The following is a 19579-nucleotide window of genomic DNA, read 5'->3' as shown; positions in this document are numbered from 1 at the left end:
GTTAGTCTCAAGGCTGGTGGGACTGGGGTGGCGCTCATTGGCCGTTCCTGCCCACAGCCATAGTTGGTGGCCCATAGCCACAGTTGGTGGCCCACAGCCATAGTTGGCAGCCCGCAGGTGGGCTGGCACCTGGCCGTACACTGCGCATGGACCTTCCAGCAGCCACCTAGGGCCTCACGGCACCTGCCCAGGCTGGTTCATACAACTGTGCCCTGGGCCTGTGTCTTGGTTTCGGTGACCCGTTTCAGCACTACAGCGTTTAGACCAGGCCGTAACGGCTCATACTACCAGTCGGGGCTGCTACTGCCTCCCGAGTGCCTGCCTTCTCCTCAGGCCACTCTCCCAAGCAGTTGCTGGTGCTGGTAAGAGTAACGCCGTAGAGCTGTGGCGCCGCACATCTAATTACTGTGACACCGGGGACTCCACAGGTGGGGCACGCTCTGGGGATTCCCCTGCTACCCCACGCGGAACGTTCAGGATTGTTCCCGTGACGTCACGGCAGGGGGGCTCAAGTCAGCAGGGCGGGGTCGCACCCTCGGTGGCGATCTGGAAGCTCCGCCCCAGACACCCGCGGGGTCGCGCGCCCGATCTTGCGAGGCTTGGGCGCGCAGAAGATTGCGGCTCGGGGCGGCGCCATTTTGGGAGTGAGGTGAGCGGGAGGCGGGGGTGTGTGTGTGTGTGCGCGCGCGCGTCGCTCTCGCGTCTGGGGCTCCCAAGGTTCTTGGGGGGTGGCTTGGTGGTGGTGGGCTGTGGGTGCCGGGGAAGGAGGCGCGGAAGGGCCGCCCCGTTCCTTCCCCCGCCGCGAGGCGAGGCCCGCCCTCGGGGAGGGCAAAGGGAGCTGCTCCTGGCGTGGGGGTGGCTGCTGCTGCGTGGGGGTAGCGCGGCCGGTGAGTGCCTGAACGCGGGCCGCGGCACCCCTGGAAATTAGGGCAAGCGCCCAGCGCGGGCTGGTGGAGCCCTTCCTGGAGCCCGCCGCGGTGCCGCAACAAAAGGCCCGGTTGGGGCTGGGGAGCTGGAGGTCTGCCTGCGCACTTCACAGGCAGGCGACCCCGAAGCGGTGAGGCTTCCCCTAGGCGGCTCCCGCCGCTCCCCTGGGTTTGTTCTGTGTTTAAGCTTGGTGTCCCTGGCCCAGGTCAGCGCCTTCCTCCCCAGGTGCTTCCTGCAGATCATTTATCTTTCCGAATAAAATAAGAAATGCCTCTTTCCGGTTGTTTTTTATTCTCGGAAATTAGAAACAGGGAAACGCTTTCGCTGATAGGCAGCTTTCTTCAGGATGTGAATGAATGTTTAACTGAGGCTTCTGTACTCGGGTTTGGCTTCCTGATTACATGTGCGTTTGCTTTTAAAAATTCAGATTTATGTACTTGTCTAACGCCAATTCATATTTCAAAAGGGAAAACTGATTGTTATGGTTCTTTTTCCCATAGGCAATTTGGGTTTCAAATACAGTCCTGGATATTTGGAGCCTTTTGCTTCAGCTGGTAGGGAGGAAAAAAGGGGGAAACCGTCCTGCACCAGTTGCTTCTTGTGAAAGGGGAGAAATATCGGACACTGATCTGGGATTATTTGTCCAAGTGTTTCCTCCTGAAGAAACTTCTGAAACAATCATTAGGCATCTGAGAAGTGAATTGGAAGTTTGAAGTCGTGAGCTTTTTCTTTCTAGCAGTGCAGAGTGCCTCACCCTTGGATGCTTTTGTCCACGTGGCATGGATACATGGCTAAATTTATCAAGTTCTGAATACTTCAACTGCCAAAATAAAGCCCTGTTTTGCCTTTAGTTACTTTTTTTCTTCCAAGCAATGTTCTGAGTCACAGGCATAACCAGTTTTGTTAATTGGCTCCAGGTTAAATGCAGCCTGAGTTACTGTGTAGATGTTGCTGAAAAGTTTCATGGCAGATATTTTTACCCTTATTTTATTTTTTAGATTTTCTGATATAGCCTTCTGTCATTTCGCAGTGAGACCTATTTTCTAAATGAAGTGTCTAATATAAATTTGTTTATAATTTTTTTCTTTTATATTTTATTTTTTTGTTGAAAAATGTTGCCAATAAGCAATGTGGTGGTATCTAGATATCTGTTGTTTACAAATGCCTCTGTTACCCGAAGCTAGGAAATGTTCCTCAGTTCAGATGTGAAATTTGGATTTTTGGCTTCACAGTTTGTGGTGTAAAAAGTGTATTTATTTCACCTGTAGCTGATGCTTCTTATAGTGAAATGTACATGGAATAGACAAGAGAAGCAGCTGTCAGAGAAAAAAAAAAAAGCTCCTTAAGGTAGAGACTTGGCAAATTTTGGAAATAGCCTTGCAGAATCTGTAAGCAAGAAGGATGGGTAGCTGATTTCTGTGAGGTCAAATCTATGTCAAACAGCTACGAATGTAGTATTGATAAGAACTCTGGATATTATCTCAAGGAAAACAAACTGGAAAAATAGAAGTCACGCAGTACTAACACCTTGTGCAGTCCTCTTGGATTAGGTAAGTGTTGTAGTGTTCATAAATCAATTTACACTTCAATAAACATTTTTAGTAGAATGGTTAAACCAGTAACATTTACTGCCTAGAGGATGTTGGGCTTTTTTTGGAGAATGTTGAAATGAGCTTGCAGAATATAATTTTTACTTGCCATTTTTAATAATTAATGGAATATGTTTAGGAATTTGAAGAATACATGTATCGCTACAAAGAGAAATTTGTAAGTATGAGTGTGATTTTTCTGGGAGATTAAAAAAATATGTATATCTAGACTGAATCCGTAGGTAACTTATCCTTCATGTTAATATTGTAATCTCAACAATGAGCTGTTATACTTATTGAACAAATCTGCTGGATGACTTGCGCATCTCAGTTTTTCCATTTGCATTAGATGTTTTTGCAGCATAAAGTTACTGATAATGTAGCATTGCTTTTTTTATTTCCTTCCACTGTTCTTTGTCACTTATGGAAGCTAGGTATTTATTACCAAAATTAATTTACTGCCTATGCAAACTGGCTTTTTAATGTGTTGACATTTTAAGGTTGAGTTCAGAGTAATTTCCTATTCTATTATGGGAATGAATGAGTCTCGTTTGAAAGTATACCATAACACCCTCCTCCCCCCCCCTTTTTTTGGAAGGATTCAAAACAAAATATAGTGGTGAACTAACCAATTTTACATGTTATTGTTAGATGTATTGCTGCCCCCTTCCCCCTGTAGTGGTTAAATGTTTCTGAAGATAGATATAGTTTAAATGTTGAAATTAATATATTTACAATATATTTTTTGTAGGTTTGCTTTCAGCTGGATTACTACTGCCTCAAAGAAAATTAAGATGGACAGAACAACTTAATTCAAAAGTCAGTGATAATTTTACTAAATTCTCTCCCCCCCTACCCCGCTTTATGAATAATCAAAGTTTTAAATAATTAAAGCATTATTGGGTAGACTGTAAACTGAGTGTCTGGTAAAGGTGACACATTGTCATGGTTTAACCCCAGCCAGCAACTAAGCAGCATGCAGCCACTCACTCGCTTCCCCCCCACCCAGTGGGATGGGGGAGAGAATCAGAAAAAAAAACCCCACAACTCGTGGGTTGAGATAAGAACAGTTTAATAGTACAGAAAGTAAGAAACTAATAATGATAATAACATTAATAATAATAATAAAAGGATTGGAATATACAAAACAAGTGATGCACGATGCAATTGCTCACCACTTGCCAACCAATGCCCAGTTAGTTCCTGAGCAACGATCTGCACCCACCCCTCTGGCCAGCTCCCCCCCAGTTTATATACTAGGCATGATGTCACATGGTATGGAATGCCCCTTTGGCCACTTTGGGTCAGCTGTCCTGGCTGTGTCCCCTCCCAACTTCTTGTGCCCCTCCAGCCTTCTTGCTGGCTGGGCATGAGAAGCTGAACAATCCTGGACTATAGTCTAAACACTACTTAGCCACAACTGAAAACATCAGTGTTATCAACATTATTCTCATACTAAATCCAAAACTTAACACTATACCAGCTACTAGAAAGAAAATTAACTCTCTCCCAGCCAAAACCAGGACACACATTTTACCTTAGTTGTGACCTTTTCCAAAATTTTTTCAGAGATTCTGCAATACTGAAGTATTAGTAATAGTGAGCTAATGAAAAAAATGGTTTTCTCTAAGGGCACTGCAAAGATGTTTGGGAAGATGGCTTGTGTTAAAGCCTTGTAGAAAAGTAATTTTAAACATGTGAAACTGCATCTAAAGATTACTAGAGTGTTGTTTTTTGGGTTTTGTTGTTGTTGTTGTTTTTTTCTCCTGTAACTTGTTATTTTGACCATAAATGAAAGACTTACACCTAAAGAAGTATTTTAAATTCTTAGGCTCACTGAAGTAGTTCTGTTCTGTGTGTTGTCTTGTCAGTATCTAAAAGTTGATCTAGCTTTAGTATTTTGCTTTCTTTGAATGGCTTTGCTGTTTTGTTGTTATAACTTCTATTTCACTTTTGCTGTTTTGAAAACATGGAAACTGGAACATGAATAGGAGTCTTCTGTAATCTCTCATGGTTGTGGCTTGGGGCTCTTCTATGTCAAGTCTAAGTGTGGCTGGGATTGACTGAATGAACTGAGCCACATGTAAAGGAACCAAACTAACAGAATAGAGTTATCTTCCTTGTTCTTTTAGTTGTGTTAGTTGTGTTAGTCTGTTTTGCTTGAAAACATTTGGTAAATGGGAAGAATTCAGGTGTGAGTGGCTATTTCATTAGATTTTGTCTATTATATGGCCATAAACATAGTAATACAAGTACTTGCTTCTTAAATCATAGAAAAAGTGATGTCTGTCTTATTTCAAGCTATTAGCTTTCAGTGCTGTGAGACACTTTTACCTCTTGATAAGAGGTTCTCACTGAAATCAAGGAACTGCATTCCCTCCACTTACTATTTTGGGTGACATCTTTATCTGGACTCTTTCTCTTGTAATGTTTTGAAGAGTTTGCTTTTTAGCTTTATTAAATTAACTCTTTCTTTACATCTTTATGGTTGCTGGTAGGATAATTATTTTTTTTCTTTTCACTGTGTTTGCACTTGGGAAGTGCATTTGTTCTTATTTGTATGCATATGTATTTGACACCAATTCAGGCATGTATTACAGCTGTGCCCTTGTACCCTAAGCAAAATTCATACTTGGGTGAGGACCACTGAGGAGAAAATGCCTAGTATGCTAGTCCACTTTAATTCCTTCTTTAGATTTTTATTTGTATAATGCTGACAGTCTGTTAAGTGGTTTGCAGACAACTATGAAGATAAGGTCCTTGCCCCAGAGAGCTTATACTTTAAGCCTTGATGTAAACATAGCTTTTGTACTGGAATATCTGTCAGCAGCTTGGCTCTTTTACTGATGCATTTATTCTGGTAGAATCCTAAAATGGGTACCTTTGTATTGAGAAATTGTCTTGAATGGTGTAGGCTGCTCTGCTGTGTGAAAAAAACCTGCTGGTGGAAGCTTTTAAGAGTAAGCAGAGTTTAAACTTGCAGCAAAGCTTAAGTGGATTAAATCTGTAAAATGATATAGGGAAATTGTGTAGATATTTAGCTTTGTTAGTACTTCACAAGCTAATGTATGTTAAGCTCTTTTCTCCATTCTAGTGAGATTCTTCTGTTTAAAATGTATGGATAAAACAGTTTGGCAGTGATAGTTCATCAATAACTTCTGGGGAAGTTGCTCTTAGTTCTTTATTTTTTAGTACTAGGAGTAAATTCTGTCCTGCAAGGAGAACTATTTGCAGACCTTATTATAAGCAAACTTGAATGATACTTGGCATGCTTTTTTTTTTTTTTTTTTTGTTACTGTGTGGTTTTGAGCAGTAGTATTACACAGTGACTGATGATAATGGCCTATGTGGTGCCATCAACTCTTCCACAATCATCTCCTTTCATATTTTGGGTAAACATAGTCTGGGAAACAGCTGAAATTATATAGAATCATTTTTCTGCTTTATATGCTCAGGATATTTTAAAACTGCCACCTTTTTCAACTGCTTTTTCTTCAGATCCTTGTGAAGACTCCAAAGTGCAAAAGCATTCCTGGTGATTTTGTTACATAATGTATGCTAAACTGGGTGGTGATGTTAGTGCACTAATGCTTCAGCTTCTGGACTTTGAACCTTGCAGAGGACAAGAGATTAGTGTTTATCCAGCTTTCTGCTAAATGGTACTACAAGTGTAGGATTTCAAGCAGAAGGAACCTGGTTGTAGTTTACCTTCAAATATGAAGTTTTTCTGTGTTACAACATAGCTTTTTTTAATTTACATTTTGGTACAGTGCAAGAAGGAAAACTTTTTTGGATAAAAGTGATGATCAAGGTATTCTAAGCTCTCTCATTAACTTTGTCTCTCTCTAAAACATTTCCTAAAAGATGTTTTGATTTTTGTGACAATAATATTTGATTCACAGAAGTGATGTAAACCCTGTTGCTTGTGAACCATATCTATATACAGAAAGGGGACCATATGATAAGGAGCAGTGGTTGGGATTTTTAGAACACCAGTGTCCCATCAAGTCTTCCGACATTCTAGATCCTTATGCAAAACAAAGGTAGCGAGTGAACTTTAGTTGATTCATCCTCACATAAGGAACTTGAGCCCTAAGTAGAAATGAAGGTGGGTTTTTCTTAGGTGTTTTTGTTTGTTTTTGCTAAGTCAATGTAAAGCTAGGTTTTAGGGCTGTGTCAGTACTAAAGAATGTATTGGCTTTTTATGGTTAAAAATTGACTGTTACAGTTTGATTCCATACACTTCTCATACCCTGGCATGTCATAAGATTTTTTTGAGGTGTTCAGATTTGACAGAGGACTTTGTCCCATCCTCAGTGTTCTATAGGAAGCCTTAGTTCTCATATATTTATTTTTTTTTAAAGATGAGGCAAGAAGGTAAATTAAAAGAATGGAGATTTTCTTTTATACTTCCTAATTGTCCACTGTTAGAATACTCATCAGAATAGTTCTGTATTAGATGGTGGGGACAGTGAGACTAAAACTGGAGATTTTACTTGCTCTGCAGTAGCACAGTTGAGAAAGAAGAGGCTTCAGCTGAATTGTTCAGAACTTTTTAATGTCTGTTGAACTAGTGGGAGAGAAGACCTTTAAAGGTTCAACTCCCTTTCCTTTTATTGGAGGTGTGAGTCTTTGACAATAAATTTTAGAGAACCAAATAACTTGAGAGAATTACCATATCCAAACTTAACCTTGTTTGTAAATTATCATAAGTCCGTAAACCCTCTTCTACACTGAAATGTGGGGGGATGACGACAACACATTTTCCTTTCAAAGTGTTAAAAGGTTGGTTGTAAAGATTGAAGCTTATTCTTTGTTGTGGCTGTGCATTTACATGGAGAGAAAATAAGGGAAATAAATACTCTTTAGTTCAAGTAGTTGTCATGCTTTTGCAGCAGTTTGTGATCAGTAGAAATATTTCCATTTTCAAAAACTCCGTAAAGCTTGTGTTAGGGTTTGAATATTCTTTTTTATTAACATACAAATTTTGAATAGCATAATAACAACTTGAAATTAGCTTGTTTTGCTTTGCTAAATGAATGACAGAGTAAGCTGTGTTTTTGAAGGGGAATAAAAATTGAGATGTGTGGGGTTTAAACAAAAGTATTATTTAAAGCTTACACTTACCAACTTCAAATTAGTGCTATTCTTGACTAGAGATAACAGGGAAGGATATTTTATCACAAGAAATTTTCAGTTTAAAAGAAAATGTGGGGGCTTTTTTGTGGCAGAAGGAAAAAACTTTTGATGGAGCAGGTTATTTTAATGGTCTGCTTGGTTGAGGAAAAATTCTGAACATTTCTGTTTATGAAGAAGAGAGACTGTGTAGTCTGATGGTTAGGATTTGAGCATATAGTTTCTTTGCCTAATTCAGAGCAAAACTTTGTAGTTCTGTGGCTGATGCTAAATAGATGAAGTAAATATTTGAAGCTGGCCCAAGATGGGAGAACTGAAGGGTCAATTTATTCTGTAGCTCTGTTATTCCAGAGTTGCTCTGTTTTAGTGTGAACTTTGCCTGCTGCTGCTTCAGGGAAAAAAAAAATTTGACCTTGGCAAATAGCTTGCTTGCTTTGTTGTTGTGAAATGCAGTACAGTTGGTATTTGGCATATCTCTGATAGTGAACATTCGGTTTTAATTCCCTCATAGAAAATTGTGTGCCTCCCTTCCCTTCTTGTAGATGGCTGCTCTTTTCTAAGATGTCATACAGACTTGCTTATTGGGCCCCTCTGAAATTCATATATGCTTGGTTTGTCTTCCTGACTTAATAAGGATGTGATACAATTGCTTGTACTGCCATGTATTGCCAGTCTGCCTATTGGGTGAAATTGCAGAGTGAAATCTGTAACTTATGTAGTTGTGGTGGCAAGAGTCCCTAATTTAGGACAAATGGTATGAGAATGAGTAAGCATCCTATGTTCTTTTTTTTCTCTCCTGATAAACATAGGGGAAAAAGATGTTTGTTTTTTAAAAATCAACAGCAGTTGATCTGTTGTGTGGTGTGTGCATGTAAGAGAAGGCTTGCTAGCAGACAAATGAGTTCTTCGTGGTCTGTCAGTATAATTAAAGCAAATTCCTGTAAATGCTAGTACAAGTGCATATTATTTACTTATTCAAATACTTTAAATGATTTTTTTTAAAAAAAAATTATTTAAAAGTAGCAGTCCCATGTTTCTGAAAGGCAGAAGTGTTTTTCTAAATTGTTGATCGATGTTACTTATTTGCCTTAGTGGCTCCTCAGTCTTTGTCAAGGCAGCTCTTGTTTGATGTCAAGCTGGAAGGCTGTATCAAGTGAATTTCTAAAGAAGTCTCTTCAGTATTTATTAATAACTTCAATCATGAAATGGAGTGTATGCTTATTAAATTTGTAGATACTATGAATCTGAATAGAGGTTGCAAGTGCTTTGGGGGACACAGAATGCAGAAATGTCTCTGCTGGGGATAGCTTAAGAAGTAATGGACTTGAATAGCAGGAAATAAGACTTATGTCAGACCTCATAGAAGAAACCTTTCTAGTGATGCAAGAGTAGTTCAATACTGGGACATGTTGCAGAAGAAAGTGATAGTCTCAGTTGTTGGTCTAACTTAAGTTAGAAAGCAACAAAGAATCAATCAAACTGATGTTTGGCAACCAAGCTGATCATGAAGGGTTTAAGCATAGCAAATCCTGTCTGTGGCAGCAGAGTGGTCTTGCTGACATCCCATTCTTGCTTTTTATGATCTGTTTTCAATTTACCAAAAATATCTTCCTAAGACTGCAGTGTATCCTAGAGCCATCAGATATTTGCTAGATCATCAAAACAGAGCTCATGCTTGTAGTGAAAATATTTTTATATTAAAATACATTCTAGGACAAACTTGTTGGCAACACCAAAAAGGTAGCATCTATGAGAGAGAGTATGTATGAAGCCCAGTAAAGCATGGTATTGTCAACTTAAAGCTGGGTAGGCTGTGTACTCTAAAATGTAGTTTTAAAAAAAAGATGTTTGTCCTTTCCTGACCTGCTGTGTGTTTCCCAAATTAATTATGAATAGGGTATTTGTGCCTTTTAGAAGTTAGTGAGTAAATAAGGTTTAATAATGAAAATACTCGATTTTCCTGTGTCTAATTGTCAGACCAATATTATGTACAAGCAGATGAGAGAAAGTGTTTTCTTTACTTCAGTGGTGTGGAGATCAGTATCTTCAGTAGTTGCTTTTCTTGGTAGTCTTTAACTGTAAACCTATGAAATTGGTTCTAAAAAATACATTTATGCTTTTGTTATTGTTGTTTTAACAAAATTAGCTGGAAGAATTAGGCCTAAAAGAGTTTCTTTTATGGGCTTATTGAAATTTACAGATATTCTGCTGCTGACTGCACTCTGAGTATTGTTTAGTTTTGGCTCAGGCTTCTTTTTTTGTCACTTCACTATACTGTTTTGGAGGAAAGGGATTGACTCATCTGACTCAGCAGCACTATCAAAAACCTTTTTAGAGCTTTTAGTTGGAGAACTGAGAACATGGGGAAGACTTGAATCTGCTTCTAGAATAATTTTTGTGGGAAGAAATATATACCCAGTATCAATGAGCTGTGGACAAAGTTTGGTTAAAAACACCTTTCCAGTCCTTAGATACTTGGTGATCACCAAGTCTCACCTCAGCCCTTGATTTATTTGCGAAGGTAAAAGGTAGGGATGTTAGTAAGTTAAGAATAAACTCTTTTCATAGCAGTTGGACAAATAGTAGCGTTAGGAAGCTTGACTAGATTTCTAAAAACAGTAAAGCTAATTTATTAAGAAATCACATTGTTAGTGCTTTTGTTGTCCCATACCTAATAGCCGATTCACCAATAATAACTTGGTAATACCTTTTGGATCCTTTGTTATGTTCTTATTCGGTATAAACCTAATCTCTCCATTTGTTTTTTAGACTGTAAATGCCTTGGTCTGAAGATTTTATTGTGCTGATCTTCCAGTATTGATACCTGTCTTAGTCCTTTCTAAAAATTTCATGATTCTTTTGCTTGGAGATGAGAACTGTATCTGAGGGAAGGAGAAAAAAAAATATTTTTCTTGCTGTAGTGTGTTCACATTTAATTTGCTATTTCTTAATTTAGCATCTGTTTCTATACCATTGCTAAACATGATTAATCAGTAAGTGAACTTGGTTCCTATTAGAGAAGCTATTTTTGTGACAGTTCTGTGACTCTAGAACTTCCTTTTTTTTTTTTTTTTTTATTAGTCTGACATAATTGGATTCTTTAGAAAATTTCTCTGGGATTTCTTTTGAAGTTAATTTAGAAGAGAGTGTTGGATGACTTCAGTAGAGTAATTTATAACAAGTTATTTGGGTGACACATACTTTTAAACTTGTCTCTATTTAATGATAGTGGATTTTGTGCATCTTACCTTATAGTTTAACTCTGGTATCAGAGGTATCTAAAAACTTTAGCATGAGCTCACTGCATAAAAAAGAACCAGCAGCTCAACATAGTAGTGCAGTTTAATGCTTGCAAATCTGCTATATTTCCTTTTAGAAGTTGGAACATTCTCCTCTGTCACTGGAAGTCTGCAGTAGTCTGGTTCAGTTATCAAGTTCAGATTCCACAGCTCTTACTAAAACTTTCTCAAATTACGGCAGCTTTAAAGTGAACTACATCTGTGCTCACTAACAGATCTGCACTCTGTTGTGCAGAGGTGTGGAATATGTGCTTATTTGTGTCTCCCTGTAAAATGCATGTGGATGTTAATTATGTTTTCACTAGCTGAATTTCTAATAATGTGTTGTCCTGGTTTCAGCTGGGATAGAGTTAATTTTTTTTCTGGTCGCTGGTATACTGTTATGTCTTGGATTCAGTATGAGAAGAATGCTGATAACACACTGATGTTTTCAGTTGTTGCTAAGTAATGTTTAGTCTAAAGTCCAGGATTGTTCAGCTTCTCATGCCCAGCCAGCAAGAAGGCTGGAGGGGCACAAGAAGTTGGGAGGGGACACAGCCAGGACAGCTGACCCAAAGTGGCCAAAGGGGTATTCCATACCATGTGACATCATGCCTAGTATATAAACTGGGTGGACTTGGCCTGTGGGTGGATCGCTGCTCAGGAACTAACTGGGCATCGGTCAGCGAGTGGTGAGCAATTGCATTGTGCATCACTTGTTTTGTATATTCCAATTCTATTATTGTTATTATTATCATTATTATTTTATTCCTTTCTGTCCTATTAAACTGTTCTTATCTCAACCCACGAGTTTTACTTCTTTTATCCTGATTCTCTCCTCCATCCCACTGGGTGTGGGGGGGAGTGAGTGGCTGTGTGGTGCTTAGTTGCTGGCTGGCATTAAACCATGACGTGTATATCATACTTAAGATACTTTTGAGTCATTGACAATTTCGCAGTATCTAGCTGCAGAGCATGATTTGCATACCCTTATAATTCAGGCAGTTTCATCTCTTTCTTTCCTTTCTGTGCTATTGTTCAGCTTCAAGTAATATAGTTTGCATTATCTTGCATCTCTTGCTTACTGAGAGATGTTTTCCCACCTGTGGAGAGAGCATGGGGTAGAAAAAGTACTCTTGGGTTTTATCTTAAGCCATTACCTTCTCTTGCCCGTTTTCAAACTAGAGAATTTTACTGGATTTTGTCAGTATTTCTGGACACGTAAACACTGTTTCCATTAAATCTAGAGAAAATATGGGGCTTGTGGTGGTCCTGAGCATCTAGTCTTATTAAGGAAATTTAATATGGCCTCTAAGATTAACTTTTAGGGACTAATTTGAAAAATCATCTGCTTCTAGGAAGCTAATGAAATAGCTCCTGCAATCCATTCTAGATAGTACCGGAAAAAATTTAAGAAGCTAATTTTGCCACAGCTTTCTGATTAGACCTTATGCAAGATGCTTCATCCCATTTATAAGAGGAAATAAAGGAGTGAATGTTACAGTTGTATTTTCATGATGCCTGTGATATATTTGATTAGTGTGACACTTCGGTAATAAAGTGCAGATGTGATGCTATAAATGAGATGAGGCTAGTTAGATTCTAAAAACAGATCTGTGTGAGAAAATAATACCAGAAAACAGAAGGGAAATAATGATCAAAACACCACAAATGTAATCCTCTTGTAAGGTAAGCATCTGAAAAGTACTTATTTCTTGGTTTTTTCAATTACAGGGACTTGCCATGAGGTGCTGAAGCCTTGTTTCATTGATTTGGAGAGACTGGACCTAAATGGCGCAGCATGACTTTGCTCCAGCCTGGCTTAATTTTCCTACTCTGCCGTCATCAACAAAGGTATGTTCTTTGCTGTTCTTTTGAACAGGCAGTCTCATTATTGGAGAAGTCTAAATGTCAACCTCAGTCATAGTAAAAATACAAATCTCTTTATGAATATGTGAAGGGTGATAACAGATGATATCTAGCAAGTCTTGCTGTCATGATTTAAATAGTTGGACCTTGGTTGTCAAGCTCGTACCTCCTGTAGGGATTTTTGCTTGAGCATCTGAGTTCATGGAAAGAAGTATGTGCCCAGACACATAGTCAGAGCTGTTGGATTAAGATTTCCCTCTTCAGGAGTTTAAAATGAATTATAGTATTTTGTGCTAGAAGAACTGAGACAGGCGCATGTGCTTAATGTTCTTGCTTCTGATTTTGCTCTGTCTCCTATACATTTTACAGAAGTGTAATCCTGTCATCCAAGTGATTAAAAAAATGCTTTTGAAATAGACCTTCTGAAATGGCTCTTCAGTTGCTGGTGGGATGCTTGCTACTACTGGTAGCATGTGGCTCTTTCAAATAGTTGTGCGTTCTCACTGTGGTGGCTTCATCTAGACTACTGTTACTTTATACAATGGGACAGCTTGGAAACAAGAAATAGCAATCTGAATTGTTAGGATTTGTAAGTATTCTAGGAAGCCTTGAATATGTCTATCTCGTGAATCTTTCTTTTTTTCTGGCCTATCCTTCTACTTTTTCTTAATTTGTGTGAATGCAGAAGCAGAGGCAGCACTGGATATTTCATACTCCTGTTGTCTGTTTTATTTCCCTATTTGTAGACCTGTTGTCTTCATTATAATCTTTTGAATGCAATATCCATATCTGCAGCTATGAGAGTGGCATTGCCTTGCTTTAATGTATTTATGTAAGTTTCTTGCTGTCTTTCATGTCTATGGAAAATGTTTAGCCCTTATAAACTTATGGAAATAGGCTTGTACTATTGTTAAATGCACAGTCAGTTGTCACTATTAGTTGTGTTCCCATTGCTTTACTTATATATGTCTACACACACACACACGTACACACATGCATTTTTTAAGTCAGGTCACTGAATGTCCTTATTTTATTGCTCTATTCATCTTTCTTCTACACTGATCTGGCTAGCTGCTTTGTTTAGTATAGTCTATCAGCAACTGTCAGTTGCTGTTCAGGGAACATCAGGCCTATCTGTTTCAGGATGGATCCCGCAATCTGTTTGTTTTCATTCTACTAGATTTCTGGGATATTCAACTCTTTTGATCTGCTTTTTCTAATTTAAATACAATTTCAATCAGAAAAATAATCGGAGCTTAGTTTGATATGGTGTCATAACTGCAAAACAATCTTTCTCCACATATTTCAAGAATCTGTTGGAAGAGCTTTACCTGCATACTTAAAGTGTCAATATAGCAGGATAAAAATAAGTTCCAGCACTACCCCAGTACTACTCAAATATATCTGGGGTGTGTGTTGTATTTGTCACCTCATTCCTGAATTGTGGGAAATTTCATTGCAAGCATATGTTATGGATCCTGTTATCTTCCATGAATCTTTGCCTCAAGGAGTTTAGATAGACTTTCTTTCATCTCTTCCAAAAACTCTGTAGTTGTATGCTTTCTCCATTATAATCTTTGTGCTTCATTGTTTGAAATGTAGCTTATTTCCTTGCATTACCTCCTCCCTCAATGATCAGCATTCTGTGATATAGAGTACATTTGGATGTTAAACACTTAAAGTCTTTTTGGTCCTACCCAATGTGTAGTAATTCCTAGTTTACGGAATAAGGCTTATCCTGTCATTCCTCTACAAGACAGGTCTCAAATATTGTGCCCCCCTGCTCCCTGTTCCCTCCATTTCCTAGAATAGATGTTTATTTCTGCTTCCCATATCTTGACAAAGCAGCTGAAGAGAAGAGCAGGTAAGAGGGATGGAGATGAAGAGGAAGAATGGGGTGAGGAAGGCAAGGTGTCTCATGTTTCATGCAGAATGGAGCTGGGATGAGGCTATGGTATCAACAACATTTAGACTTGAGAAGGAGAAACTGAACTCTGCCTGGTCAGTTTTTATTTCCCTGAAAGAGGCACTTCGCATCTATTGCATCTTTACGAATTTGGTTTCCCCCTCAATCCTGGGTAGACAAGGCTTTCCCTTATGTAGGTAAAGGCTAGCATTAGAATTATAGAATTGTTTAGGTTGGAAAAGACCTTTAAGATCGAGTCCAACCGTCAACCCAACAGCACCATGCCCATTAGAAAAACTTGATGCCAGGAAGCTGGGATTGTAAATGAGTTTTCTTAATGTGACTGATATAGATTACTGCTTGACTGAAATCCATCTCGCCTATTGCTGATGATTTCTTCTTAAGGATAAGCTTTTATATCATCTCCCTGTCACTTATATAGGAAAGTCTACTGAGATAGCTGCGTATCCATTGCTCAGTAGCTTTAGTTCAGGTCTGAAACTGATAACTTGCATTAGTGCAGTATTGCAGTTGAGCAGGTGGAAATGGGAAAGCATTGTGAATCGTGAAGCCATCTTGGGATATGGACAAAACTTTTCAGAAAGGATTGCTGTAAAATGTGTATGGGGAGATTGCAGATAGACTGGTAAACTCAGTAGTTTTTGCAAGCTTACTGTTACTTCATGTTAAGCAATAAGACTTCTTATACTTCAAAAATCTGTGTTGCTTTCTTTCTTGTTTGGTTAAATCAAGTCAGATAACTCCTCAATTTCCAGAAATTGCCAGTAGATTTCCTGTCGATTACGGTTTACTGTCATCTTTGCCACAAGAGGCTTGATAGACTGATACCTCCATCATGTGGGGAAAATGCAAACTGCATGATCTTTGCACACAATTTAGAGACTTTAGATGCATTATATCAAGTACAACTCAAACACTATATAAAGTGCTGTCAGTTATAGTTTGTGAAAATGTGATTGTTCTTCAAAGTTCATACAAAAGAGAAAAAGGGAAGTTAAACTTCAAAGGCAATATTAGAAGGTTGTCGTATGTAAATGAACACATGAAGCTATCTTCTAAAATTTCATCTATGATCAACAGATCTGGAGCTTTTGGAAATTTTTGGCAGCTTATTCAAAGTTTGTTTATGAGGAATTATTTTTTAAATATTGAGATTCATTATGATAATTTGTTAACTACTTAGATCTTTTGATAATTTCCTGTGGTTTTCTGTTTTTTCTCTCTCTCTCCAAGTTTGTCAAGGAAATAATTCACTTCCCAGGTCTCAAACTGAGAGGGAAAACCCTTTTCATTTGACTTCTATACAGTTTGGAAATACATATCTATTGCTTATTTGAGTTTGAATTTTAAGTAGTGGATTTTGAACAGCACCTTGAGCTCTGCTGGGGCATTGTCAGTAGAACTTAGGTGTCATTTTTTGTGTGATTGTCTCGTGGTGGTGGGGGAGGAGGAAATAATTTTCTTCAACATATTTTCAGAAGTAGTTAAACCTATTAATGTGATTTCCTTCTTTTTTTTTTTTTCTACTCACTTTGACCAGTGGAGTACTTAAAATATTAATATGGCTTGTTTAGACGTTAATGGATAATAACTGTTGAAATAAACTTGGGGCTTTCATTTTCAAATGTGTACCATTACTGCTATAATTATTTTTTTTTTCCCCTGAATGTTACTCAGTCTGGAAAGGGAGCAAGCTTCAGGCAGCAAAGTTGATGCTTTTGGTGCAGTAAAGTTGATACTTCCTGGAATCACTAAGCTTACTTTGCTCACATAGTACATTTCCACATTTATGTGAATTTATGCATTTGTAGCTATTATGGCCCTGGGAAGTGTTGGATCTCTTGTACATGTGCAATACAGTGGACATATATGTGCACAGTATGTGCTGGAGGGAAGGGGGCTTTGCTTAATCTGCATCAAAGGTTGGCTGTGTGGCAGGGAGGTGCTGGATAACACAGCTCTCTGCTATCACTCACTGGGATATGTGTGGTATGTGTTACGGAGGATCACACAATCAAATCCAACAGATGTTAAAAATCAGATTTATTCTTCAGAAAAAAAAGTTAGTTAAAACTCCGATAACATTAGTAAACCACAAGCTCAATGATGAAAGGGGAATGAGTACTACACAGCTGACTTAAGAATTCTTAAGATTTGAAAGTGATGACTCAAAATGTGCATATCGCTCACCTAAAAGATGAGGGCTCTCTCCCTTGAGGAGTTACCTTGGGCGGTGCCCCAACCCAGGGGGGAGTCCCCGACTGCAGACCTGCTGCTCCAAGGAGGACTGATTCCAACATGTCCTCCAGCGGGACCCTGTTTATACCCTTGTCGAATCTGATCTGTGGTCTCTTTAATCCCCATTGGCCAAAAGGTCAACACTTCTGTGTACCTGACACATGTCTCGATTGGCCAGTTCAGCTTTCAACCTGCGGCCTCTAGGGTTTGGGGTGGGTTTTTTTTCCTCTCCTCCCTGCCCGGAGAAGTTTTGTTTCCTGTTGGGGTGGGTGTACCTGCCACACAATCCACCCTGTGACCACAGTCACGATTCGACTGGTTTCCTTGGAGTGGTGGTACAGTCACCTCTTGCCTCCAAAGTTAAAAGGGAGCGCAGTCTGGTGAATTTGATGCTCATTGTGGGTCATCATTTCATTCTGGTCTAGAATTAGTGTGGAATATCTGATGCAGGAATATTCAGCGCACGAACAGGTTTTAAGGGGGTATACTTAACTGTTAGTACAGACTTCACTACCAAGTGTTTGATACAACTTATTGCAATACAGATGACAATAATCACAACTACAATCATTATTAAAGATTGGAGGAGGCTGGTCATCATCCCATCAAAGAAAATCTGAACATATCTAAAACCTTTCCCAGCCAATTAGTCCCTAGTGCAGAAGCAATTGCCTCTGAGTCTCTTGCCACTTTCTTTATTTTGTTGATTTGATCTTGAAGTGGCACTGACTCATTTGGAATGTGGACACAGCAGTCGTCCATTGACAGGTTCAAAACTCCACATACGCCCTTCTCTTTCAGTAGCATCAAATCCAGTACGGCTTGATTTTGGATGGTCATTTTAGTGGTATGTTGTAACTGATTGTTCAAGAGTCCCAAACTGTTGGATGTAGCATTGGCTAAGGCTGATAGTTGTAAACTCAGTTCTAGAATGCTCTGTCAGTTTCGCACTGGAGCAACTCCTAGCCCAAATATTGATTCCATCAACCACCCAACTCGTGTTGAGGCTTCCTGCCAACTCGTGTTGAGGCTTCCTGCCATCCCTTCTGTACATTCCTTGGCCTATGATCCCACCACTTCTATGGTAGGGGCCCTTCCTGGTAAATGGGACAGAGAGAAAGCACAGCTAACATACAGGCTAGTCTCAGGACAGTTGGATATAGTCGGGAATACAAATGGCCATCAGAACATACCCACAGCAAGTTAGGGGGTGCAGGGACAGTGGCTGTTTGACACGAACCTGGTGTGGTAGTAAGGGGACGACAGTAGCTTTTCTTGCTACAATCCAGGACAGAGGGTCGTAAGTAGCTAGTATTGCTACATACAGCCCTGTGTAAGAGCTTCTTGGGCAGGAGGATCTCGCCATAGTAATGGCATTTCATCTATGTCTTTGCACCCGATTTCCACCTGACAGTTCCAGAGTGGAGATCATCCTGCCAGGGGTATTTTATCCTTTTTTCCATACCAGCTAGGTCCATAGGTGTGTCTAGCCCACATAAAATTGAGAGGACAATCAAATGAATTCTGGTTACATTTACCGGGACATTCATTGTTATCCCTTTCGGGGTGTTTAATGCACCACAAGGCATTTAATGGCTTTGTGTATTGTAGGGAATGGACATTGGTGTTCCATTGAGTACTGTATGCGGTCACCCCCCATTGAATTTCGGGGCATGGTGTGGTACCATTCCAGCTCCACCCTGTGGTCTCATAGGTTGGTTGGAGTTACATCTGGTGTTCCATACCAAGCTAGCATTTACCACACACGGTGACCAACTATAGAGAACATAAGTATAATCTCCTCCCCTGTCCTCCCTGAACCTCCAGCTAATAATTGTTACATTGCTCCCATGTGAGCTCAAGAGCTCGCAATATGTTGATGTCCTGCACAAATATCGGTAAGGGATCTTCAGCTGATTTGGAGGTAGGCAAGCAAACCGTTACAGAGGTCAGGTTCATCATTCGGGTGAATCCCACCATCATTTTTGCCGCGACATTGTCATCCAGATCTTCACCATCCATGCTTGCCACCATCATCACTACTAATAGAAGCACTGGAATGGCTCGTTTCTTCATTGTCCTGTAAGAAAGCACAAAACTAGTCCTTGGTCCTAAAACTGGGTCACGGGGTTAGAAGTCTGGGATTATCCACTGGGCACTGATGCGGTGAGTCTTTCCATTCCCATCTAAGGCTTCCCAGGCATATAAGCCTCTGGGTTTTACTAGGGTGATAGGAACAATGCCAATGGAGGGCAGTTTCACCATGACAGGTTGGCCCACATATGTCCTCAGTGGGAACTGGTGTCTCTGATCATCTGGTATAGAGTCATCACCCGGTAATGGTCCTATAGGACAAAATGTTTGAATTTTTGGACTTCTATAATTTCCCCATTGGTTATTAATAGTAAAAACTGTCTGTGGTAATTGCGTGTGACAGTTATGGTGTGAGACATTGTTGTGGTTTAAGCCCAGCCAGTAACAAAGCACCACGCAGCCGCTCACTCGTACCTCCCCGCCCCCAGCCATGGTGGGATGAGGAGAAAACATTAAGAAAGGCTTGTGGGTCGAGATAAGGACTGGGAGGGATCACTCACCACTTATGGTCACAGGCAAAA

The 19579-nt window shown here is 39.6% G+C and overlaps 1 protein-coding gene across 6 annotated transcripts in view; it reads left to right on the top strand.

Annotated features, from left to right (window-relative positions):
• Positions 1–390: 390 nt before the first annotated feature.
• LOC126035296 (vasculin-like) overlaps positions 391–19579 on the top strand; it is a 43348-nt gene continuing 24159 nt past the window's right edge. The window contains exons 1-5 of one of the 6 annotated variants that reach the window (XM_049793736.1): positions 391–649; positions 1428–2477; positions 3268–3335; positions 10422–10521; positions 12665–12784. In XM_049793736.1, coding sequence (XP_049649693.1) covers positions 12722–12784 — 63 coding nt within the window. In that variant the 5' untranslated portion in view covers positions 391–649; positions 1428–2477; positions 3268–3335; positions 10422–10521; positions 12665–12721. The other 5 variants (XM_049793734.1, XM_049793735.1, XM_049793738.1 and 2 more) reach the window with 5 other exon arrangements.

This window comes from Accipiter gentilis, chromosome W (assembly GCF_929443795.1).
Source record: "Accipiter gentilis chromosome W, bAccGen1.1, whole genome shotgun sequence".
Classification (NCBI taxonomy): Eukaryota; Metazoa; Chordata; class Aves; order Accipitriformes; family Accipitridae; genus Astur; species Astur gentilis.
Note: the sequence above shows the minus strand (reverse complement) of the source record. Positions and strands in the feature narration are given on the sequence as shown.